Source organism: Cantharellus anzutake (assembly GCF_015039405.1).
Source record: "Cantharellus anzutake strain C23 chromosome Unknown EI90scaffold_43, whole genome shotgun sequence".
Lineage (NCBI taxonomy): Eukaryota > Fungi > Basidiomycota > Agaricomycetes > Cantharellales > Hydnaceae > Cantharellus > Cantharellus anzutake.
In genome coordinates, this window is record NW_024066993.1 from 187,218 (window position 1) to 210,552 (window position 23,335).

General features: G+C 49.9%; 3 protein-coding genes across 3 annotated transcripts; 2 read left to right on the forward strand and 1 right to left on the reverse strand.

The window, feature by feature from the left end:
• Positions 1-4,724: 4,724 nt before the first annotated feature.
• On the reverse strand, positions 4,725-5,018 carry EI90DRAFT_3068700 (uncharacterized protein; the record flags this gene model as incomplete). The annotated part of the gene is made up of 1 exon (XM_039061111.1): positions 4,725-5,018. A coding segment is annotated over one exon (219 nt), but the record flags the coding sequence as incomplete, so codon positions are not given.
• Positions 5,019-8,916: 3,898 nt separating this feature from the next.
• EI90DRAFT_2929136 (uncharacterized protein) lies at positions 8,917-11,234 on the forward strand (the record flags this gene model as incomplete). The annotated part of the gene is made up of 9 exons (XM_039054980.1): positions 8,917-9,023; positions 9,077-9,179; positions 9,256-9,394; positions 9,455-9,771; positions 9,900-10,249; positions 10,302-10,493; positions 10,552-10,750; positions 10,804-10,957; positions 11,017-11,234. 9 exons carry the CDS (start codon positions 8,917-8,919, stop codon positions 11,232-11,234), a joined length of 1,779 nt encoding a protein of 592 aa, XP_038913239.1.
• Positions 11,235-11,855: 621 nt separating this feature from the next.
• Positions 11,856-12,167, forward strand: EI90DRAFT_2998843 (uncharacterized protein; the record flags this gene model as incomplete). Its single annotated transcript, XM_039056273.1, has 1 exon — positions 11,856-12,167. A coding segment is annotated over exon 1 (285 nt), but the record flags the coding sequence as incomplete, so codon positions are not given.
• Between the last annotated feature and the right edge of the window lie 11,168 nt (positions 12,168-23,335).

Consider the following 23,335-nt stretch of genomic DNA (forward strand, 5'->3'; position numbering starts at 1 on the left):
GCCTCCACAGTGTGGGCCTCGAACCAGGCAGGTTGGAGGAGAGTCAGCCCTTCATTGTTGTCTTTACCCTTTGGGTGGTCAGCGCAGCATGAGAGCGCATCGGGTTTTCCCATGAGTTTCCCAGGGTGGTGGATGAGGGTGAAGTGGAACTGGGAGAGGAAGAGTGACCACCACGCTTGGCACCGGTTCAGCCGTTGCGCGGTGCGGAAATATCCTAGGTTGCAGTGGTCAGTGTAGACATCCACTTTCTCCTCTGCTCCTTGTAGGAAGTGCCGCCATTCCTCGAGGGCGCGCACTATTGCAAGCATCTCCTTGTCATACACCTCATAGTTGCGCTCTACATCCGTGAAACTCTTGGACATGAAGGCTATGGGGTGGAACTCCCCATCTGTTTGGAGCTGGGATAGGACCGCACCAGTTGCAAAGTTAGAGGCGTCGCACTTGAGCTTGAAGCAGCCTGTATCAGCGGGGAAGGCAAGGACTGGGGTGGAGGTGACAGCGTCTTTAAGTGCACAGAAAGCACGGTCCTCATCTGGTCCCCAGACCCATGCTTTGGTTTTGTGGGTCAGCGCATGGAGGGGGCGGGCTGTCTCGGAGAAGTCCTTGATAAACCAGCGATAGAAGTTGACGAATCCTAGGAAGGATTGTACTTCTTTGACCTTGGTCAGGGTTGGCCAGTCGAGAACTCCACGGACTTTCATGGGATCCATCGTGACGTTTCCCTCGGAGATGATAAGCTGAGATACTCGATCCGCTTCTGCTCGAACTTACACTTCTCCGGCTTTAAGAAGAGTCTCCGCTTCCGCAGCGTCTCTAGGACCTCTCGGATGACCCTCCGGTGCTCCTCTAGGGTGGCTGTGAAGATCAAGATGTTGTCCATGTAGCAGATGATGACCTCTCAATCGATGAAGTCTCGGAGAATGTCGTTCATCATTGTCTGGAATGTTGCTGGGGAGTTACACAGGCTGAAGAACATGATGGTAGGCTTGAACAATCCCCTGTTGGTCGAAAACGCTGCTTTCCACTCATCGCTGTCCTTGATGCAGACATTGTTAAATCCCCAGCGCAGATCTAGCGCTGAGAAGTATTTGGTGTTTCGGAGGCGCATGAGGACGTCCGAAATGAGCGGGAGGGGATATGAGTTTTTGACTGTGATCTTGTTGAGCTTTCGGTAATCTTGGACTAGGCGCAACAATCCATCCTTCTTGACAAAGAAGACCAGCGCTCCCATCAAGGATTTGGACGCCTGTATGCACCTGTTCTGCAGGTTCTCGTGCAGGAACTCGTCTAGTTCCTTCTGCTCTGGCCGTGACAGGGGGAAGGTCCTCCCTCTTGGGAGCTTGGCATCTGGCACTAGGTCTATTGCATGGTCCCAGGGCTTCCATGGAGGTAGCTGGTCGAAGGCCTCTTTCAAGAATACGTCTCTGAAGTCCTGGTACTGTTCTGGGGCTAGCACTTCAAACGGTGCCGGCTCCACCTCTGGCTCGCAGGCCTCCTGGGCCATCCGCTGGGATGGCGTCGTGGTTGCTCTTAGTTCGTGTCCCCACCCCAGAGGAATGATAGCGGTGTAAATCCCATCCCCAGGTTCCACCACAGGGTCTGGGTCAGCCTGTCCTCGCACCGACTGGCAGGAGGATGGGCAGTGGGACATACTGACCTTTTGCTGCATCCAATCTACCTCTGGGTTGTGGTGCAGCAACCACGAGTGTCCTATGATGTGTCAGGGACACGTCCGGGGTGGAGGGGGCCCGGATGTGGCGCCTGGCAGAAAGACCCTCTTGGGGAACGAAGCGGGCACGCGTACTGACGGGCCCAATCTGGGACTGTAGTCCCTGGCCACTTAGACTGAAGTGGAAAACGTGAATTGTTATTAAAAGGAAGAACTACACTACTTACCTGAAGTGGAAAACGTGAGAAGAAGGTTACTTCTTCAGTTCCCACTTCAGGTACATCTATGTACATGCGGCTTGGGTCACATGACGGGTGCCACGTCATCTACGGAGAGAGCTGCAGCCATCCAGGTATCCCCGTGGGGGATCCCAAGGGCATCCGCTGCAGGTGTGTGTGCTAGGCATAGCCGGAAGTCATCTGGGGTGTCCGAGCCGGACGGGTCAACAGTACAATGATACAAGGGAAGGTGGTCCATGTAAATAGAAAGAATAAACAGAAAAGGAGAATGAAATAAAGGAGAAAGAGAAAAGAGGGAAAAGGGAGGAAAGGGAGGAAGGGGAAGAGGGAGGAAGGAGGAAGGAGGAAGGAGGAAGGATGGGTAGCAGGGAGCGGGTGAGGTGGGCCTGGGTGGGCCCGGGTGGAACCGGGTCAGGCGGGTGTGCCCTGACATCACCCCCTCCTTAAGCCGCTTCGCCTCGAAGTGGCCAGATGGTTCTCTCTTTCTCTCCCTGGGGCTTGGGGGTGCATCCTGTGGAATTCCTCGATCCGGTCGGGGGCATGGGCTAAGTGGTCCTGTTGGAGCCATTGGTTCTCTGAGCTTGGCCAACCAATGAACTTTACCAGATACCAGAGTTTCCGGTGTAGCCACTTAGAGTCCAATACCTTCTTGACCTCATACTCTTCTTCTCCGTCTACAAGTTCCGGACCTGGGCGGGGGTCAGTGGGTCGTTCTGGGATATCATCCGGGCGGTGTGGTCTGACATTCGTTACGGATACAACCGGGTGGATTCCCTTCTGGCATGTGGTAAGTTGGAGTTTGATGGCAGCAGGGGAGACGACTTTGACGATCTTGAAGGGGCCGAGCCATTTGTGGTCCAACTTTTTGGTTGGGCGGTCAGTCGTGTAGTTTTGTGTGCTGAGCCAGACTCGGTCGCCTTCTTGGTACTTTGGGGCTGTTTTGTGGTCTCGGTCATAGTAACGGGCCATCTTGTCCGCTGCATGTTCCAGTGCGGCCTTCGCCTCCTCTTGCATTTTCATCATCCTCAATGAGAACGTGTCAGCAGCTTCCACCTCAGATGTGTGTGTGGGCTCTGTCCCCATCCTGGGGTGTTGGCCGGTGTCGAGTTCGAAAGGAGTTCGGTGGGTGGATGAGTGGGTGCGGTTGTTGTAGGAGAATTCTGCCAGCAGGAGCCAGTCAGCCCAGTCGTCCTGTCAATGGTTGATGAACACCCGGAGATAAGCTTCGATCTCTTGGTTGACCCACTCAGTCTGTCTGTCTGTCTGGGGGTGGTAGGGCGTTGAAGGGGTCAGTTTGATGCCTAGAAGGTCCGCGAGCTCTTTCGAGAAGCGGGAGACGATGGCGCTCCCTCTGTTGCTGAGGATCTCCTCTGGGAGCCTGTGGTGCCTCCAGATGTGCTCTAGAAAGAGCCATGCGATACCCTCCGAGTCTATGGTCGTCACGGTGGGACTGCGTGGATACGCTTGGACAGGTGGTCTACTACCACCAGGATGGCATTATAGCCTTTGGACTCTGGGAGCTCTCCCACCATATCTACTGAGATCACTTGCTAGCGACGGGTGGGGACCTTGTTTGGGGTGAGCTTCCCAACTTTTCGTGAGGGGAAAGATTTGAGGCAGTTGCAGGTGTCACACCCGCATACGTACTGCCCGACATACTCTGCCATCCGGGGCCACCAGTAGTCACGGGAGGCAAGTTCCAGGGTTTTCCACTGCCCCGGGTGTCCCGTCGCCTGCACATCATGGTGTAGCCGCACAAGATCATGGCGGAGTTAGGGGTCTTTAGGGACGTACACCCTCCCCCGGTACAGAACTAGTTCACCCTGCCTCTCCCATTCGTCTGACCTTAGCGTCCCTTCTCCCAGCTCTTGCATTGCCTTTACCACTTTCTCATCGTGGTCTTTTGCTTTGCATATCCACTCTAGAATTCCTACCTCTTCTCCTTCTTCATCCCTATTTGGACTACTGCTTCTCCCCATTCTAGCCAGTTAATCATCATCCCCGCTTCCCCTCATCCTCCTGCCCCTCTGGGCCTCGCCCTCCTTACCTCCTTTCGGACGTATCATAGGTTCTGCCTTATGACCTTCGGTACCGCTCCGCTTTTGTCATCCCTTTGTTCCCGTTCGGACGCCTTCGTTCCGATTCGGTCCCCCTTCGTTTCCTTGTGCTTTCGCCCCCTCCATTATATATATCGGCACTTGTACATACTCGTGGAGGCTCAGTCCGAAATCGACCTGAAATGCCCCCTAGAGACTTCCTGCTCGCCTACTGTGAAATTAAGGACCAAATGGACAAACAGCAATGGCACAGCGCTCCGCTTGAGTCACTGAGGCCAAGGTCCCTCCACGCTAAGTCTCCGATTCCACTCCGGAGTCATCTGAATCCACCCTTCTCTAACAGTGACACGTGACGTGAGCCTTGCGGTCCAGGTGTAAGTCCGTGTTTGTGACGCGTGACACCGTTTGTTGTCCCATTGTCACGCCCACACCTTTTTGGGAGCCAAGGTGTGGCTGTGCACTTAATTCAATTTTTTGGGAAAATGGATAGTCACTGCGTTTTGAGGTAAAATATCCAAGGTCAGATATTACCAGAATCCCCACAGAATCCTGGAAGTATCCGACACTGGATATTGAAGTATTCCACATCGAATATAACCAGTTACCCCCCATCATATTGCTCGGATATAACATGGATACGAGACAGCCCAAGAAGGGATATCGCTCACAAACACTCTTGGATAAACCCAGGATATCGCTGACCACAAATATATATCAATGTATTAATAAATTTCTGTAGTAAATACATCCAAATACAACATCGTCAGCTTTTCTAAAGCTCACAGCCAGCTAGAGACTTGGAATGGCACACAAGGGGAAGGTCAAGTGTGTTGAAAGTTGTGCTGCCGAAGATAAATTCGCCTGCTGCATCCATAGTAAATTGGGAAAGAATGTCCTGGATATGTCCTGGATGTCTATGACTTGGGAGCTGTTGAATCGGGCAAGGAGACCTTTTACCGTTCAAAGATATTGAAATCCTGGACATGCTCACGGGCTATGTTTCATATAGAGAAAAAAGGAAGGTGGAATGTGAGTATCAACAGTATATTGAGGTGAGGGGGACAAACCAAAGAAGGGGCATGTCAAGGCCCTGTGGGCCTTTGCCTCGGCACCATCCACTCCAAGTATCCCGTCACCAAACACCTATATGCAAGGCAGCCAAAGAAAATTGGTCACAAATAATTAGGCAAAGGCGAAGCGAAGGCTCGGAGGGGAATGAAACTAGCCCACCTCATTCGTAGTTCATGTCCTTTCCAACAGTCATTGAACCTTGCGGCTAGCATTGTTTGCATGACCTTGTTACATGTAAAGTGGAGGGACTTTGATATCTCAGAGCTGGCCACATCTCCGACTCCGGACTGACAATCCCTGATGAAAAGACCCGCCCAGAGGATCTTAAAGTCATCAGGGAGCTATAGGAGAGAGATGCTGCCTACAATGGTGATGCCAAAGTCCACTAGCCTGAAGAACTCAAGCAGGGGCATCAGGTTGGTGTGTACAAACTTGTGAAAATATCGATCCAAGAGACAGAGCAAGTACTAAACATTCGCCATTGCATCAGAGCCCAATTGACAGTTCAGCCGAGAGTATTGCTAGCGGCATGTACTAGCTAGTGCTTGGGAATGGGAGCAAGCACTTGTCGAACAAGTTCATCCTGTGACACTTAACAAACATGAGTAAATAAATAAAAGCATCTCAATGCTCAGTGCGTACCCAGCCGTTCTGTTTATGCTTGTTTATCTTGTCAGAACAGCTGGTGGAAAACATTTTCCCACGACAGCCGTATACTGTTATTTGTGCATATTGAATCGAACAAACAACACTCAACAAGAATATTATTGCGCAACTGATCTCACTGTCCGATATGATGAACGTCCACCAGTCCCCACTTCCTTTACCCTTTCAAGTGCCGAAGAGAGTGCATGTAGAGGCTGTGCTTAACTCCTTTGAAGCAAATGGTCTGATATTGTATGAATTTCTCGACGCTTGCCTTAGCGATGATCTGTGTCACAACCCCACAAATCTCCATAAAATCAAGGGGTCTCTCCCTACGCTTGTTGGTCTCATTATTGAAAGGGAAAGCCTCCAAAAGTGTCTCTAAATGCTCTACTCGCTGGATCCTACCCTGTTTCTTGCTTCAGTGCTCCTTTACACTCACCAACAACTCATGAATGAGCTCGATTGCCTAACAGACATAGCCTCTGGCTTCCATTTCTCAGCTTCATCAATGACACACAAGGAAGTTAAATTTCCGTCTGTTCAGTGGACAGTGAAGAAATTCTCCCATAAAGCTCCTACTTTGTGGCATTTTATTGGCTGTCTCCTTTCAGCGACATTTACCCCTGGGGAAATTGTTGAAATGGATAAATGGGAGGACATTGACAATTTGGAAAACGAAAATAATGACGACGATGATTGCTGGTTAGATTCTAGTGGCCTCCCACCTTCGTCTCAAAGGAGCTGTGTCAGGGCAACCACACCTGACCATACAACCCCAGAACCACCTTCCCTGACCTCCCCCCACTTCCCTCATCCTCCCATCTCCACACACCTTTCGTGTCAGAGTCGGGATTACTTGTCAGAGACTGGATTATTGTCGGGGTCGGAGATTGTGGCAGAGGTCTGTTGGAGCGCGCGTGCGCAGATATGCAGGCGGAAATATGCGGCACGTCCGGAAGCGCTGTTCAAGGTTAGCAGAGTGGGATCGCGGCCTCAGCGACTCAGGTGGAGCACTGTGCCCTGAGCTTGACGTTTGGGGGAGATCCCATATTTACGGATTGACACTCACAGCGGACTTCAAACAAGACTTGCGGGCAGAGCGGACCTATAGGAGGAGCGTGGACTCCGCGAGCACGGACTCAGAGGGGGGGAAGCCCCCTTTGCAGAAGGAGGGACTCAGACCAGACAGGGGGGTACTCTAGTTGATTTCAGACTGAGGTCCCCAAAAGTATTTACAAGGTATATAAATAGGCAAGAGGGAATATAGAAAGGCCGGTCAGTCCGGCGCGGTCCGGCGCAGAGATAAGCGGGGATTGTCAAACTAAATAAGGACAAGAGCCCGGGAACTGGAAACGAGGAACAGATCAATAAACAATAAGTGGCAAGGGTTATTGATGAATAACTGAATGAGATCAATAACCTAGTGCCAATAAAGAGGGGATCAAATGCCGATATTGGCAGGGAAGCAAACAATAAATGGCACTCGGCAAGGAATGAATGATAAGCTGCCAAGTGACAAATGGCCAGAGGAAAAGCGGAGGTCAGCGCGCGGCACCAATACAAGTCCGCAAATCAGGATGCGGGGTCAGTGTGATGCCGACACAAGTCCACAAAGGGATGCGGGAATCAGCATGGTGCTGATGAGTCCGCAACAGAGGGTGGTCTGTCAGTGCTGTCACAAAAGGACAGCATGATGGCCAGCAAGATACGGAGGGGAGTGTTGACCTGACCAGAGGTGTCAAGGACAACCAGAAATGGACAGAGGTTGCAGAGGGTGCGGAAGCGGTGCATGGTCAATAGAACAGACATCGGGTTGGGGCTGGTAAGGATGGGTTCGGGTCGGCGGAATCGCCTGTCGGCATTGATTCGCCACTGACGGAGCCCTGGGATTTGTCAGTCATGACATTTCGCAACTACAGCCCGCACGCGAACCCGCAGGAAAAATCACGTGGGTCAAGGTGAGCAACTCGCCTTAACCCATGTGACACCTTTTCCACATCGTGGGAACATGCTCGGCTCCTACCCTTAGTCACGTTACAAACTGTATAGTACATTTCCCTTTTATAGTAGCCAAGCAGGGAATAGGGAAACTTACCCTTCTTCTCAACTCAATCCCCGCTTAGGCAAGTTGTAGCTACCTTCCATAATACATGACAACTCAATCCCCGCTTAGTGAGTTTGAGGAGCTTGGGGTAGGATCCAGCACTTGGCTGCCTGGGACACCGCAAGTGTCCAGTTCTGAGGTAGGGCCGCCCCCGGACAGAGGCCGGGCCCTGACAAGCCAATCCCATAGTGAGAAGCGGCAGTAAGGATTACAGTCTTATCTTACACCAAGTGCACTGAGTCCAGTTGCTTGCTGAGAGCCAAGGACAGTAAGTGGTGTTATGACTACTAGAATCCTTCCGCCATTATACAGCAATGGCAGTATATCAAGTTTTGCCAGAGCTGTCAAGAGCAAATCCCTCCGATGGATCTGGGCAACGACTGCTCTCAATTAGAGTCTTCCCAAAGACGTCAGCGACATTTCTCCTTATTGTATCTTCCGTTGGCTCAGCATATGGGTGCGGATAGGATAGGGATGGAGTCGGTGGCCATGCCGTTCGCGAGTTTACATCGAAGTAGGTGTAAATAGTGATATACATTGAACCGACGTCGGTATAGTCACATGTAGCGCTTACATCATCCCGGATGCAATGTTTTCCACCAGTCGTTCCCCTGGAACGACTGGGTCCGAGTCTGGTGCGTAAGTGCATGTGTTGTTGACCCAGAAATAATATGCATTTTCAAAATGCAGCACTGGATATGTCCAGGATTTTGCTCAGGCATGTCGAATATTTTGCGGATTTCGCCAGCACGTGAAATCCGGGAAGTATCTGACCATGGATATTCCTGTAGGAATTTTGGGCTAAGCGACCCAACTCGGATTTAACATGGATACTGCCAAAGTCTCATATCCGAGCTCGGATATCACTTTGGATATTTTGCCCCAAAACGCAGTGAGTATGGCGGGTCAGCCACACTGCCACGTTTAAACCTGGCAACACTTACACCTGATTTGAATAAGTGCACGCAATGATAGGATCTCCGAGTAATGAATGTCAAGACTGCATTACTAATTCAGTAACTGTGCGGTCCTCTCTGATGTAAAGCGATGCATGCAAGCCGAGTTGAGCTCTCTGCATCTCTTCGTTGATTATCACCCTAGCCCTTTGGAAACATTCAAGTAATCAACATGAAGTCTTTTTCTGCGGATCCGTGGATGCGCAAGCCAAAAATAATACTGGGACTCGATATTGGCACGACGTTCTCTGGAGTGTCATTTGCATACCTCTTTCCAGAGTATGTTTTCATCTTCGTATTCATGGCGCATTCCTCACCTTGTAGGTGTGGAGAGGTCCCCAGGCAGTCATGAGAGTGAATGCATGGCCCGGGCAGGAAGCCCACTCAGGTGACAGTAAGATCCCGACTCAGATATGGTATGACAAGAATAAGAAAGTAAGTGGGCTTTTCCACTGCATGAATGGTATCTATGTGGTCCTGATTGCTCTGCTGCCCTTTCCTCTGCGATCAGGCCACCGCGTTTGGCGCCGAGGCGTTAAGCGCCGAGACACAAGATGAAGCAGAGGACAGCGGTTGGAGTCTTGCAAGGCATTTCAAACTCCATCTACACCCCAAAGCGATGAAGGAGATGCATAATTTGACCCTCGATCGTGTGTACTACTCGTTAACTTTGTCGCCTGTAGTTGTCGAGTTGACCATCTTTGGGACAGCGCTGCCTGAAGGCGTTCCCCTCTCAACCATATATAGAGACTTCTTTGGATATCTCATTAAGCACACTCAAGATGCGTTCGAAGACTGTGTCCTCGATGGAGCTCGCGTGTGGGAGATGCTTTTCCCCTCTGCTGATGTTGTCATTGCCCACCCGAATGGATGGGGCTTGAGGGAACAAGAATTTATGCGCGAAGCTGCAGTGGCAGCTAATATCGTCCCCCAGTCCCAGCCGCGTACCCGAATCTTCTTTGTCACTGAAGGAGAAGCTTCTGTCCATTACTGCATGTTTTACGCCAACATAGCACCACAACTCAAGGTGAATGCTCTTTTGGCATGATTGTCATAGCTGGAACCTGCCATGTCATCTATATTAGGAAAACGTGAAGTTCATCGTCTGTGATGCTGGTGGGTGCCAGAATCGTTCCATTGAATGATTTTGTCAAGTTGAACTTTGTGATAGGTGGATCAACAGTCGATACAACCACCTACTCAGTCTCCCAAGTTCATCCCCGGCTTCAGCTCCACGAAGTGAAACCCTCGGCTTGTATTCTGGCAGGTGGTGTATTTGTAAACATTGCTGCAGAAGAATACTTCCACCGCGTATTTTCAAACCCCGAGGCAAATATTCTACCGGATGAAACTAGAGACTTGGTCAGAAATGCCGTGGATGCTTTTGAAATGACCGTCAAAAAAGCCTTCAATGACATAACAAGTAAAGGGAGCCTGAACCTTGGGACAAGTCGATACAATAATCCAGCTGTTGGTGTGAAGCGTGGGCGGATGACGCTGGACGGGTGATTCATTTCACCTTTGCATACACTACTATAGCTGACAAATGGTCCGAAGGACGACCACCGGGACTTTCTTCCAACCGGTCGTGAACCAGATTGTTGACTCTTTAAAGGAGCAAATGTCTGGTGTTAACTGCAAGCATATTTTGGTTGTCGGAGGCTTTGGAGAAAACAGGTTTCTAAGGGAAACACTTAAGAAAACGTTCGGGAGCAGAGACTGCCAAGTAGTCACTGCAAATGACTCAACGTGGGTTTGGATCTATCCAATATATGCAACTCATCACAGTAATCACCCCTGCTCGCAGATCTAAAGCAGTATCGGATGGTGTGGTTATTTTCCATGCCGTATCTCTAGTCACTGCCCGGGCTTGCCGCTTCGACTACGGGATATCCAAAAGTGTACTGTACAATCCAGAGGACCCGCAGCACAGTAAGCGAACACCCCACTATTCAAATGATGGGAAGGAGTGGACACACTCTGTGTGGCAACCCCTTGTCAGGCGTGTGAGTCCGAAAATCACAATGAATATAGCATATGTACCACTAATTCATTTTAGGGGGACGTCTACCAGTCAAATGACGGTGTTGAGAGGCCTTACTACCGTACATACGAAGTTATTTCTCCAAATCTTACTCATTTCACAGTGGCGGTATTTGCTTACACCCTACTAAATGGGCAAGAAGAGCCTTACTACGTAAAGGATGCTGACGGTAAACCCCAGATGATATTCCATACTCATCATTGACCAAATTTCTGTTATTCTTCTCAGGAAATCCCGCACCGGGAATGGAGAGAGTTTGTACCATCTCGGCAGATCTAAGCCGGTTATCTGGAGCCCTTAAAGAGCGTCAGGGAGTCAAGGGAAAATATTGGGAGGTGAAATATAATATCGGCATCAAATTTGGTGGAACAGAGCTTCAAGCGTATCTTACATGGACCGAAAATGTGAGGGTGAACACTCCGAATGGTTTAACGTTTTATTATTGACCACTTTCCAAACGCAGGGAAAGAAGTGCATGAGCTCGGCTCAAATTATCCCGAGCTCGCTGATGTAAACAAGCTTTTGGAAACTGGTGTTCATAGGATTTTATGTAATTGTCTCACTGTTTGGTTCCATCATTTTATCTCGGGTGATAGGAAGTCATCCTCGCTATGAGAAGATCACGCAGCTGGAATGCTCCGTGCTACTAGGGCTCTCTAACTCTAATTGAAGGGTTTATTGGTGCTTGTGGACTTGAAGACTGGAGCGGTGTCAGACTCGGACCCAGTCGTTCCAACGGAACAACTGGTGGAAAACATTGCATCCGGAATGATGTAAGCGCTACATGTGACTATACCGACGTCGGTACAATGTATAACTGGTGGATGCCGCCTGTCGCGGCAAGGGCCCACCTTTCGATGTTTGGTTTTGGGTTTATGCCTTCTGTCTTCAGTACATTCTTCACAATTGTGTTTTCCATGCAGAAGTTGTACGGAGACGACTGGGTGTTAGCTAACGGAGTTATAAGGAAGTGAATTATATTGTCATTGTCATAATGGGAAAAGAGGACCCTGTGCACAGCGTGGGGCCTAAATTTACGGGACCCGCTATGGAGTAGCTGGAATTATTATTTACACCTACTTCGATGTAAACTCATGAACGCTGACTCCATCCCTATCCCATATGCTGAGCCAACGGAAGATACAATAAGGAGAAATGTCGCTGATGTCTTTGGGAAGATTCTTTGTGGTTTCCAATTGGGAGCAGTCATTGCCCAGATCCATCCGAGGGATTTGCTCTTGACATCTGGGACTGGCTCTGGCAAAACTTTGATATACTGGGTGCCATCAACGCTGAATAATGGTGGAAAGATTCTAGTAGTCATAACACCACTCACTGTCCTTGGCTCTCAGCAAACAACTGGACTCAGCACACTGTCAGGGCACGCTGCCCTGCACTGTGCCGCACCGCCCCTTTCCTCTGTTGAAATTGTATCCGGTGCAACTACTGGACTTATCCGGAGCTCCAATTCAAATAGCTTCAAATCCAGGTCATGTGGCAAGGACATAAAATCATGGACAAGCCTGGTATTGAACCCAGGACCTCTAGCATGCATCCATACACTACTTGCCCTTGAGCCATGCCAGTATAGGGTGTTAAACTCTATATATTATATTCTCCAACATCCTCTCCCCCTCCTCTCTCTCTCATCCTCCTGTCTTTCTTCCCTTCTTTCCTTCTTTCTCCATATGGACAACCTTTTCCTTTACACCTGTAGCATGGATGCATCCAATGTTAGTGTAAGGCCAGTTGGGGTGCTGGCCTGGGTTGACTCCTCAGTCCTCAGTAGTTGAGATCTAGGCTGTATGGAGCTTATGATTTGACTTCGGGTTGAGGGTAAAGAGTGAAGAACCCTTTACCCGAGCCTGAGCCATACATATGTAAATACAGTTGTTTACATTGTATACAAAGAATAAAGAACAAATAAAGAAAGCGCGATGCACATGAGATCCTAGTGTCAGGGACAGCTCCGAAAGCGGCGAGGTCCCGGCATGCGGGACTCGGTGGGACGAATAGCGGCTGTGCGTAGCGGCAATCCTGTTGCGGGGTGAGCGTCCCCGACCACTTAGTCTGAAGTGGGAATGTGAGAAGAAGGCTACTTCTTCGGTTCCCACTCCAGCTGTTATTATATACATGTGGGATTTGTCAGAGACCAGATTCGAGACGAAGGAATGTCTCCGTAGTGGAGGGCTTCGGCCTCAGCGACTTCTGCCAAGAGCGCTGTGCCTAGTGACACGTCCGTGCCCTAACTTACTGACTGGCAATTAGAACCTAGGGGGGTAACTCTAGTTGATTTTACTACTGGGGTGTAACCTATGTACAAGTGGGATATATATATGGTTACAGCGGAGACGGGTCCGCAATTGGCGGAGCCGAACGGAGTGGAGCTAACAGGGTTTAACATTAGCTGACTGAATATTACCGACAAGTCGGTTCGCGGGGTTAGCGGAAAGGCAGGCGATAACCCAGAAACGGAAAGGAGGGATAGGCCCAAAGGTGGGCTCTGCAGTGCAGGCGAGTGTATTGCCCAGCGGAGGCGGGGGTGCGCTAGCGGACGTCAGAGCTGTCCGGAAGTCTTCGGGGCTCCGTACTTAGGGAGGCGTAGGTAATAAATTGAAATGAGGGGGTGGTGACCATCGAGGGGTGCTGAGAGGATTGCGGAATAATGGGGGCTCCAAGGTTAGTGAGGGAGGAGCGGAGTTGGAACGGAGGGATCGGAGGGACCGGAAGTTGATGGCCAGGGATGGATATGACATACATGCGGCTTGAGTCACATGACGAGTGCCACATCACCTTCAGAGACAGCCGCAGGCATCCAGGTGTCCCCGTGGGGGATCCCGAGAGCGTCCGCTGCATGCGTGCATGCTGGGCACAGCGGGAAGCCATCCGGGGTGTGTGGGCCGGATGGGTCAATAGTACATTGATACAAAGGAAGGTGGTCCATGTAGATAGAAGGAAATAAACAAGAAAAGGAAGATGAGAGGAATGAGATAAAGAAAGGAGAAGAAAGAGAGAAAGGAAAGGGGAGGAGAGGGAGGAAGGAGGAGGGAGAGGGTTGGACAGCGGGGAGCGGGTGTGGTGTGGCTGGGTGGGTCCGGGTGGACCCGGGTCAGGCAGGTGTGCCCTGACACCCGCTATAAGAATGGATCGAGGAATGGGGATTTCCCCCCATCCCCGTAACAATTGATCTCAACATCCACGTTTGTTCCAAACAGGATCTGTGACCTTGTTCCTTTCATCCCCATTTGAAGGACAACTGGGTTCTCCAATTGGAGAATTGGGATGTGGACCATGCGGACAAAGTCCAGTGATATAGTGTCCATTTCAGCTCCACTGTTGAATAACGCATCGGCTTTTATGCCTGCTATTTTTATGTGAGCCGTCAGCGGTCTCTTTGTTGAGAGTGGTCTGTTTGCAGGGTATTTTCCTGCATCTTTCGAGATGCGGAATTTTGCATCAAACAAGGGGGTCTGGGTTTCAATGGACTTTTGGTCCTTCTTCCCTTTTTCCTTGTTTTCCTTGGGTACTTTGGTGTATTTCCCCAAGGCGTCTTTTCTTGGTGCTTCCACCAAGGCTTCGGTGACTTTCTTGTCTGCTGTGTTTTCTAACTGGCATGCTACAGCCAGTTTGATCTTATAATTTATGTTGTCGTAATCGATGACTGACATTGGGCCCATTCTTATGGTCCCAACGTTGACTTCCTCACCCTCTGAGTTGGGTGAGTATTGAGGTCCTTTGTATGGGTCCTCTACTTCGAAGCTTGATGCTCCGGAGTTACCAGAGTTGTTCTCTGGTTTTTCGTCTGATGGGTCTTCCGACTCTTCTTCTGATGCGTTCGTGATCTCCATGGCAGCTATGCACCTTGGTTTTTCGTCGCTCGTTGCATTGTGTCTTGGGCAATCTTTCATTTGCCCTATTTTTCCGCATTTGCCGCAAATTGGAACTGACTTTTGGTCAGTTTTCCTCGAGTTTTTCGAGGATGTATCCTCTTTCCATCTGGATTTCGGCTCTTCAGCCTTCTTTCCTGATGGGAGAGCTCTACCGCAGCTCATGGTTGCCGTGGTAGTTGTTTGGGTATAATATCCCGATTTGTAGGCTGAAGACATCTTCAGCCCATCAATTATCTCATATACACGAGATATTGCTTTTAACATCTCCTCATTTGAGGAGAAGTCTGCTCTGATTCTGTCATGAGCGATCATTTCCCTCTTCCATTCAAGGGGAATGTAGTTTAAGAACCTGGCATTGAAGGACGCCTGGTCTGGCAGCGTCACCATCTGGGACGCTGCTTTAGACAGTTCTAAGTAGAACTGTTTTAGGCCTTTTCCGCTTCGTATTTAACATTGCGGTACTTTTTTGTTGCATTCAACGCAGCAGAGGCTTTAATGAAGGTTCTCATCAATATGTTGAGAACTTCGAGGAACATGCCCTCGTCTCCTCTGAGGAGAGTTTCGTCTCGGAGTCTTATTCCGAGGTTGAACGCAGGTCCCCCCAATCCGCGAATCAAGCAGTCCAGATGGACTTTGTCGAATTGGGGACCTTTGCATCCTCACGAGGCGAGGAATCCCAGTAGTTCTGTGAACCACTGCCAGAATGATTCCATGTCGTTCTCTCCTGACCATTTCTTGTCAGGAAAAGCCGGCCCATTTTTTAGAGCTTCAGGCTTCACTCCCTCTGGGTAGGGAGTGAGTATTCTCATTGCAGGGTCGCTATCCAATGGGGATCTCTCCTTTGGGGGGGTTTTCGCTGGGGGGAATCTTCCTCACAGCGTTTCTTTGGTTTCAGGTGAATTCGCCTGAAGTTGTATTTGGATTCTCTCATTGTTTTGAGAGAGTGTGGTCAAGTTACCTCTCTGTTTGAGAGGTTCATCGAAGGTGGACATTTGGCCGAACCTTTGGTACGTGCCGATTCTCCTCCTAATTTCTGAATGATGCCTTCTTTCGGCATTGTCTTCTCCTATCCTTGGGAGAAGGATCTCCTTAGCGTCTCTGCCAAGTTGCTGATGATACTCCAGTGTGCTTTCACTGGTGGTTCTTTTTGTGAATTTTTCATGAGTTCTGTTTTTGTCCTGGCCTGTGGCCCAGGGGTATTTTTTTTGTTTCCTCACTATTTTGTGAGAAGTTTATCTCCTTCAGCAAGTCCATCTGCTCGCTGATTTTTTCAGTCAACACATTGATTGTGTTGGCCATTCTTTCTAGAGTTATCTCTAGACGAGCCATGCTATTGTGGTTCGTTTCCTCAATCTTTTTTTGGATCGAGTTTATCGTGTTTATTATGTGCGATTCCTGGTTTTCCAGGAGGAAGTTTGGTTGGGCGAGCGGTGACTCTCCCCAGTTGGCATTGCCACTTCTGGGGGTTCCAGAAGGGGTTCTTGGAGTGAACACTCCATGCTCGCTTTGTTTAGGCAAGGCTGTTGTGGAGGGTGCTTCCCTTTCATAGAGGGGTCTGTTCACTGGTTTTTCCTTACTTTTCCATAAGGCTTCCTCAGCGAACTCCCTCATTTCAGTTTGCCTCCTCTTCATTATCTCGGAGACTGTCATATCCATCCCCGGGCATCGACTTCCGGTCTCTCCGATCCCTCCATTCTAACTCCGCTCCCCCCTCACCAACCTCGGAGCCCCCGTATTCCGCAAACCTCTCAGTACCCCTCGATGGTCACCACCCCCTCATTTCAATTTATTACCTACACCTCCCTAAGTACGGAGCCCCGAAGACTTCCGGACAGCTCCGATGTCCGCTAGCGCACTCCCGCCTCTGCTGGGCAATACACTCGCCTGCCCTGCAGAGCCCACCTTCGGGCCTATCCCTCCTTTCCGTTTCCGGGTTATCGCCTGCCTTTCCGCTAACCCCGCGACCCGACTCGTCGGTAATATTCAGTCGGCTAATGTTTAAACCCCGTTAGCTCCGCTCCGTTCGGCTCTGCCAATTGCGGACCCGTCTTCGCTGTAACCATATATATATCCCACTTGTACATAGGTTACACCCCAGTAATAAAATCAACTAGAGTTACCCCCCTTCGGTTCTGATTGCCAGTCAGTAAGTTAGGGCACGGACGTGTCACTAGGCACAGTGCTCTTGGCAGAAGTCGCTGAGGCCGAAGCCCTCCATCACGGAGACTCTCCCTCGTCTCGAATCTGGTCTCTGACAGAGACCTCCTCCGAGGTTGGCAACCTTGCCTTGTCTGGCATGGCATGGGGTAGTGTAAACAGCGGAGGTTCTTTTGGAGCTTCTGTGCTCTGGGAGATCCTGCTCCCAGGGTGTTTTTTCACGCCTTCTTGGGCTTCCAGCCTGAGAAGAAGTTGGTCTTCATTTTCCATCCTCCATTCGGATGGAACCTGGAACAAGTCCAGTAGTTTTTCGGATAGCCAACACGGAGGCTCTTCCCTTTGTTTCCCTTTGTCTGCCTTTGGGGCTTGACTTGGGGACATGGGGGAGGACTCCAGGGGATAGTTGGGCCCTGGAGTTTCCTGTGACTCTATCCGATCAGCTTTTTGAGCTGATCGTTTGGTGCTTACGCGTTTATCACCCAAGTCGATCACCTCCTGAGGAGGTGAGGGATCTTCCCCAGCTTGGGTTAGATCGGTATGTCGTGGAGTTCTAGGGGTATTGGGCCCCACACTTACTCCACGTATGTTTCTAAAACCTTCAGGGGCCAGCCCTGAGGTGGTTGTTTTTACCGGATCATGTTGATCCTCATCGTCGTCTGATGATGGCTGTTGATTTGAATCTCCCATGATGGGAGATTGCGGTTTCTTAATGAACCGCTCGTTTCTTTTTAGTGTCGCTGCAGATGCGACCTTGCCCTTGCAGGCATGTTTAGGCACCATTGGCGCTACCGAGTCAGAATGTTAAGATGTTAAGTTTTGGTGGGTTGTGTTGTAAAACACACCTCATACACTTAAAAAAGTGTGAGGTCTCAGGGCAGCTCAGCACACAGAGCTGTAGGTGATACAAGGGTGTGTATTTTACGGTAGTGTGTAAGCAGTTACCTGGAGGTTCCTGCTTACCCACGTGACTATATGTGTCATATCCGTGCATACCCGACCCCGACCCGACTTCCGGACCTCCACCCTCTTCACCTCCGGAGTCATAACCTACCGCTGCCGTTCCGATACTCACCTTCGGTCCTGGCAACACACCTCCTCCTACTACTCCGCTCCCCCTTCACAACACCTCCACCCTCCCGTTAACCTCCTATGCTTCCCCCGTCCACTCCGATACTCACCTTCGGACCTGACTACTCTCCTTTCCGCCACTCTCTCCTCCCTCCGTTACTCCTCCACCACCCTTCCGCCAAGTTACGACCTTCTACCGTTGTTCCGTACTTCGCACTCGGACACCGCTCGTACCTTACTCCGAGCCTCCGTCATAGTCCCTACCTCGGACTTTGACTCCACCTCGGCCTTAGTCCATTGCATTGGTGACCTCATACTACGTAAACACCATTGCCAATATTCCGCGGACTTCCAACCCCGCCTCCGTAACCTCCGTAACCTCCGCAACCCCCGAGCTTCGCGGACCGCCTTCGGCGCTCTCGCCGCCTGTAATGTATTTCTCGCATTTTCCCTTCATCCCTATTTGGACTACTGCTTCCTTCTATTCTAGCCAGTTAGTCATCATCCCCACTTCCCCTCATCCTCCTGCCCCTCTGGGCCTCGCCCTCTCTACCTCCTTTCGGACGTATCACAGGTCTTGCCCTATGACCTTCGGTACCGCTCCGCTCCCTCTACCCTTTGTTCCCATTCGGACGTCTTCGTTCCGATTCGGTCACCCTTTGTTCTCTTTGTGCTTTTGCCCCTTCCATTATATATATCGGCGCTTGTACATACTCGTCTTGGTTTCAGTCCGAAATCGACCTGAAATGCCCCCAAGAGACTTCCTGCTCACCTACTGTGAAATTAAGGACCAAATGGACAAACAGCAATGGCACAGCGCTCCGCTTGAGTCGCTGAGGCCAAGGTCCCTCCACGCTAAGTCTCCGATTCCACTCCGGAGTCGTCCGTTTCCGCCCCGTTCTAACAATATGTATCTTAATTACATGTGGCTCGGGGTTCGGGGCTATTGCCCTGACACACATGCTACTCCGAAAATTTGTGCAGACATGTTTTGCATGGGGACCTCATGTGTCCCAGAATTTGTTTTCTGAGGATCGCATCAAATTTGGCAAATGCCTAAGTGTAACTGCCATTGCCAATGTGTACCAGTTGAAGTGTCATCCACAAATTTTCGGAGTAGCATGTGACTCTTTGTATTGAAAGCAGAACGTGACTTTACATTGAATATACCACATTGCAGTGTTGTGTGCACATCCATGGAGTGAAAAGGATGGTACAAGTCCGATTGTGGTGCCTAGTGTGTTTTTGGCAGTACCAAAGCCATTGTAAACATGCATAGCAGTGAGCTCAAAAGGCCTGAGTCACATGACCTGAGACTGTAATTCAAAAGTTCATGCTGGGCAACCGTATGGGTGTCAATGGTGCAACTGGAGGAGGCTATGCTACTGTGTCAGGGTGTGATGATTAAATTTAAGATTGCTTCCATACTTTTTTGACTTTGTGAGTTCTTTAGCCACTCATCACTGCCATGTAATTGACACATCCATCATCCAAGGATAACCTACCTGGGAAGACCTTGGGGAGACTACTGTACCCACATGACCAATTACCGGTTATGCATCACATGCACCTTCCGGTCCGGCTGTAAGTGGGCTGTTGTCACACATCACACTGATGTTCCGGTTGAATGATCCTTGTCACACCATTTTTTTTGCACCTAAGTGGCTGTGTGAAATCGAATGAAAACAAAAGCCATCTGCAAGGAAGTAGTTTTTTTGGTGTAAAATATATCAACACGAAAATTTGCCAGTTGGACATTTCCAGCACCACTGTGGCTGGTGTCACACCAACCTTGCCACCTCTTCCAGTTGCTTGTCACACATCACAAGGAGAAGCTGGTTGACCATTTTGTGTCACACTCAGAACCTCAGCTGGTAATTGGACTAAACCTAATAATTGTTAGAGACTGGAAGCAAGACAAAGGAGATGTCTCCATAGCAGAGGGCTTCAGCCTCAGTGACTCAGACCAGGAGTGCTGTGCCAAGTTACACGTCTGTGCCCTAATTTACTTACTGGCAGTGAGAACTAAAAGGGGGATCAACTCTAGTCAATTTTATCACTAGGGTGTAACCCATCTACAAGTGAAGTATATATAGTTACAGCAAGGGCGGGCCCGTGAATGGCAGGACCGAGCAGAGTGGGGCTAATGGAGTTAAACATTAGCTGACTGAATATTACCGACAAGTCGGGTTATGGGGTTAGCAGAATGGCAGGCTATAACCCAGAAACGGAAAGGAGGGATAGGCCCAAAGGTAGACTTGCAGGGCAAGCAAGTGAATTGCCCAGTGGGGGCAGCAGTGCGCTAGCAGATGTCAGAGGCCTTCAGGGCTCTGTACTTAGGGAGGCATAGGAGGTGATTGCGGAATATGGGGGCTCCAAGGTTAGTGAAGAAGGAGCGGAGGTAGTCCAGAAGGATCAGAGGTAGTGGAGGACGATGGCTGTAGATGGATATGACAGTATCCCCTTCTTAGGCCTGAACCCTTGAAGGCCCAGAATTAGTAAGGGGAGGGGAGCTGTACTTACAGAAAAGAAAAAATGAAAATGAGGAGTTGGAGGGAAAGGAGAGATGGGAGAGGAGTTGAGGTTCCTAAGGGGCTTCGGGACCAGGCTTGTCTGGGTACCGAGAGTGGAAAGCTTCGACAAGGTCGGAGGCATGATCGAGTTCACCAGCAAGGAGCCATTGTGTCTCCTCATCGGTCCCTTCATAGCCTAGCCACTTGACCAGGTGGAGCAACTTGTTGCATCTATGTCGGTCGATCTTGGAGTCGAGGATCTCCTTGATCTCAAACTCCATTTCACCTTTGATTTCTATTGGAGGTGGAGGTGGCTGGTGGTGGTTTGGAATGATGTTCAGGATGGAGGGTTCAATCTGCGAGACATGGAATACTGGGTGAATGGCTTGCATGTTTTCTGGCAGGCAGAGAGTGAGGGAGTAGGTTCCAATGTGGGCAATGATCTCAAAGGGGCCGAGGTTTTTCTTGGAGAGCTTCTTGGAAAGTTGGGTGGAGTGGAAATACTTGGCCTTTACATAGACTGAAGTTCCTACCTCGAAAGCTGGAGCAGGACTCCGATGGGAGTCTGCTGGGCCCTGGTAATGGATCTGAGCATGGTGCATTTCCTCACAAAGGAAGTGATGGAGGGAGTCAAGATCTACCAAGTACTCTTGGGCACATACTGATGTTAGGTCTCGCTCCAGGTGAACGGTGATGTTCAGATGGTAGCCTTTGTTGGCAAAGAACGGAGAGATGCCTGTGGTGGCATTTGGAGCATTATTGTATGCAAACTCCACAAGAGGTAGGAGTTCGGACCAATTATCCTGCTGGTAGTTACTATAGATGCACAAGTACTGCTCAAGCATCTGGTTCATCCGTTTGGTCTGTCCATCTCCTTCCGGATGATAACCAGAGGTGAAGTGGAGGCGGATGTCAAGGGCTTTACCAAGTGAATGGAAAAAATGAGAGACAAACTCCGGACCCCTGTTGGAGGTGACATGGGAAGGAACTCCATGCTTGGAGAACACATGGAGGAGGAATAGCTTGGCCAGTTCCGGAGAGGTGATGGTATCATGGGTAGGGATGAAGATGCACTGTTTGGACAGGTGGTCCACGACGACCAAGATGGAAGTGAATCCGGAAGAGGGTAGCTGTTCAATGAAGTCCATTGAGATGGAGTTCCAAGGGCGATTGGGGATGGGGAGTTGTTTGAGTAAGCTGTAAGGCTTGTGATGAGGGACTTTGGCATGGGCACAAGAAGTACAGGAGGACACATAGTTCTTGACGAAGGTACAGATGCCCGGCCAGGTATAATCACGACAGACTAGCTCCAGGGTCCGGTTTTGACCGAAGTGTCCAGAGAGCTGGTGGTCATGTTTGTCTTGCAAAATGCGGAGACGAAGATCATTGGAATCCGGAACGTAAATGCGGTTGTCCAGCCTTAACAGGCCTTTGGCATCAACGGACCAGTGGGAATTGGGGAGGTTGGGGGAAGCGAGATGAGAAGAGATTGTTGTAACTCAGGTTATGGCACCTCTGAGGATGACTTTAGTGTTTATACAAGTAGTAGAAACAGTATATACAGGGAGACTTGCCTGAGGATGACTTTAGTGTTTATACAAGTAGTAGAAACAGTAAAGTCCGACTCAGTAGTCATGTGACTCATATGGAGTGAGATTGAATAGAAAGAAAAGGATAACTTCAACAGAGATTGTGGTATCGGAGGAGAGGGGGGACGGAATGTCTCGATGGAGGGCCTCTGTGTTGACAAGTATGGCTGCCCAGATTACTGTGGCAGCTAGGAACATGGCTTGTAAGGATGCAGTGAGCTGCTCCAAAGTGAAGACTGGTCGGAAGTTCTGCAGATTGATGCAAGCGTAGTCCATATCCCCTTCTTTGGGATAGACATCCCAGCATCTAGTCAACGCATCTGGTTTTACTCCGAGTCTTCTGGGACGGAATTGGACAGTCATGTAGAATTGGGAGAGGAACTCTGACCAGCAGGCTTGCCGCCAGGTCAAGAGTTTGGTGGTAGAAAAATACTCAAGGCTCTTGTGGTCAGTGATGACGTTGATTGGGGTTCCTGAACCTTCAAGGTAGTGATGCCACGATCGGAATGCATCATGAATGGTGAGCAGTTCCTTATCATGGGTGTCATAACTGAGCTCTGGCACCAAGAGTGTTCTAGAGCAGAAAACGATGGGGTGAATCTCTCCATCATCGCAATGGATGGACAGGATTCTGGAGATCATGTAATTGGAGGCATCAGTTTCTACAATGAGAGGGGCGTCGGGTACCCAATGCATCAGGATGGGAGCAGATGTGAAGGCTTCTTTCAGAGTGTTGAAAGTAGAATGACAGTTGTCGGAGAATAACCAGGGGGCTCCTTTATGTGTGAGGCGCATCAAAGGGACCACAATGTCAGAGTATTGGTGGATGAAATGCCAATAGAAGTTAGCGAAGCCAAGGAAGGACTGGACATCCTTGACTTTACGGGGCTCAGGCCAATCTTGGATGGCTTTAACCTTCTCGATGGACATGGTGAGTCCGGAGGGAGAAAGGCAGTATCCGAGATATTCTGTAGTGTCCATATGAAATTTGTATTTCTTCGGATTGGCATATAGGCCATGTTTGCGGAGTCTCCTAAGAACTTCTCGGACATGCTCCTGATGTGAAGCCATGTCTTCCAAGTAGGTAAGGATGTTGTCTAGGTAGACTACCACAGAAACGTCCAAGAGGTCGGCAAAGATCATGTTGATGAATCGCTGGAAGGCTGCAGGTGCATTCATGAGACCAAATGGCATGACGAGCCACTTGTAGGAACCATAGTGCATGCGGAAGGAAGTCTTCCACTCATCACCTGCCACAATGCTGTCAGAGACCAGATTCAAGACAAGGGAGAGTCTCCGTGACGGAGGGCTTTGGCCTCAGCGACTTCTG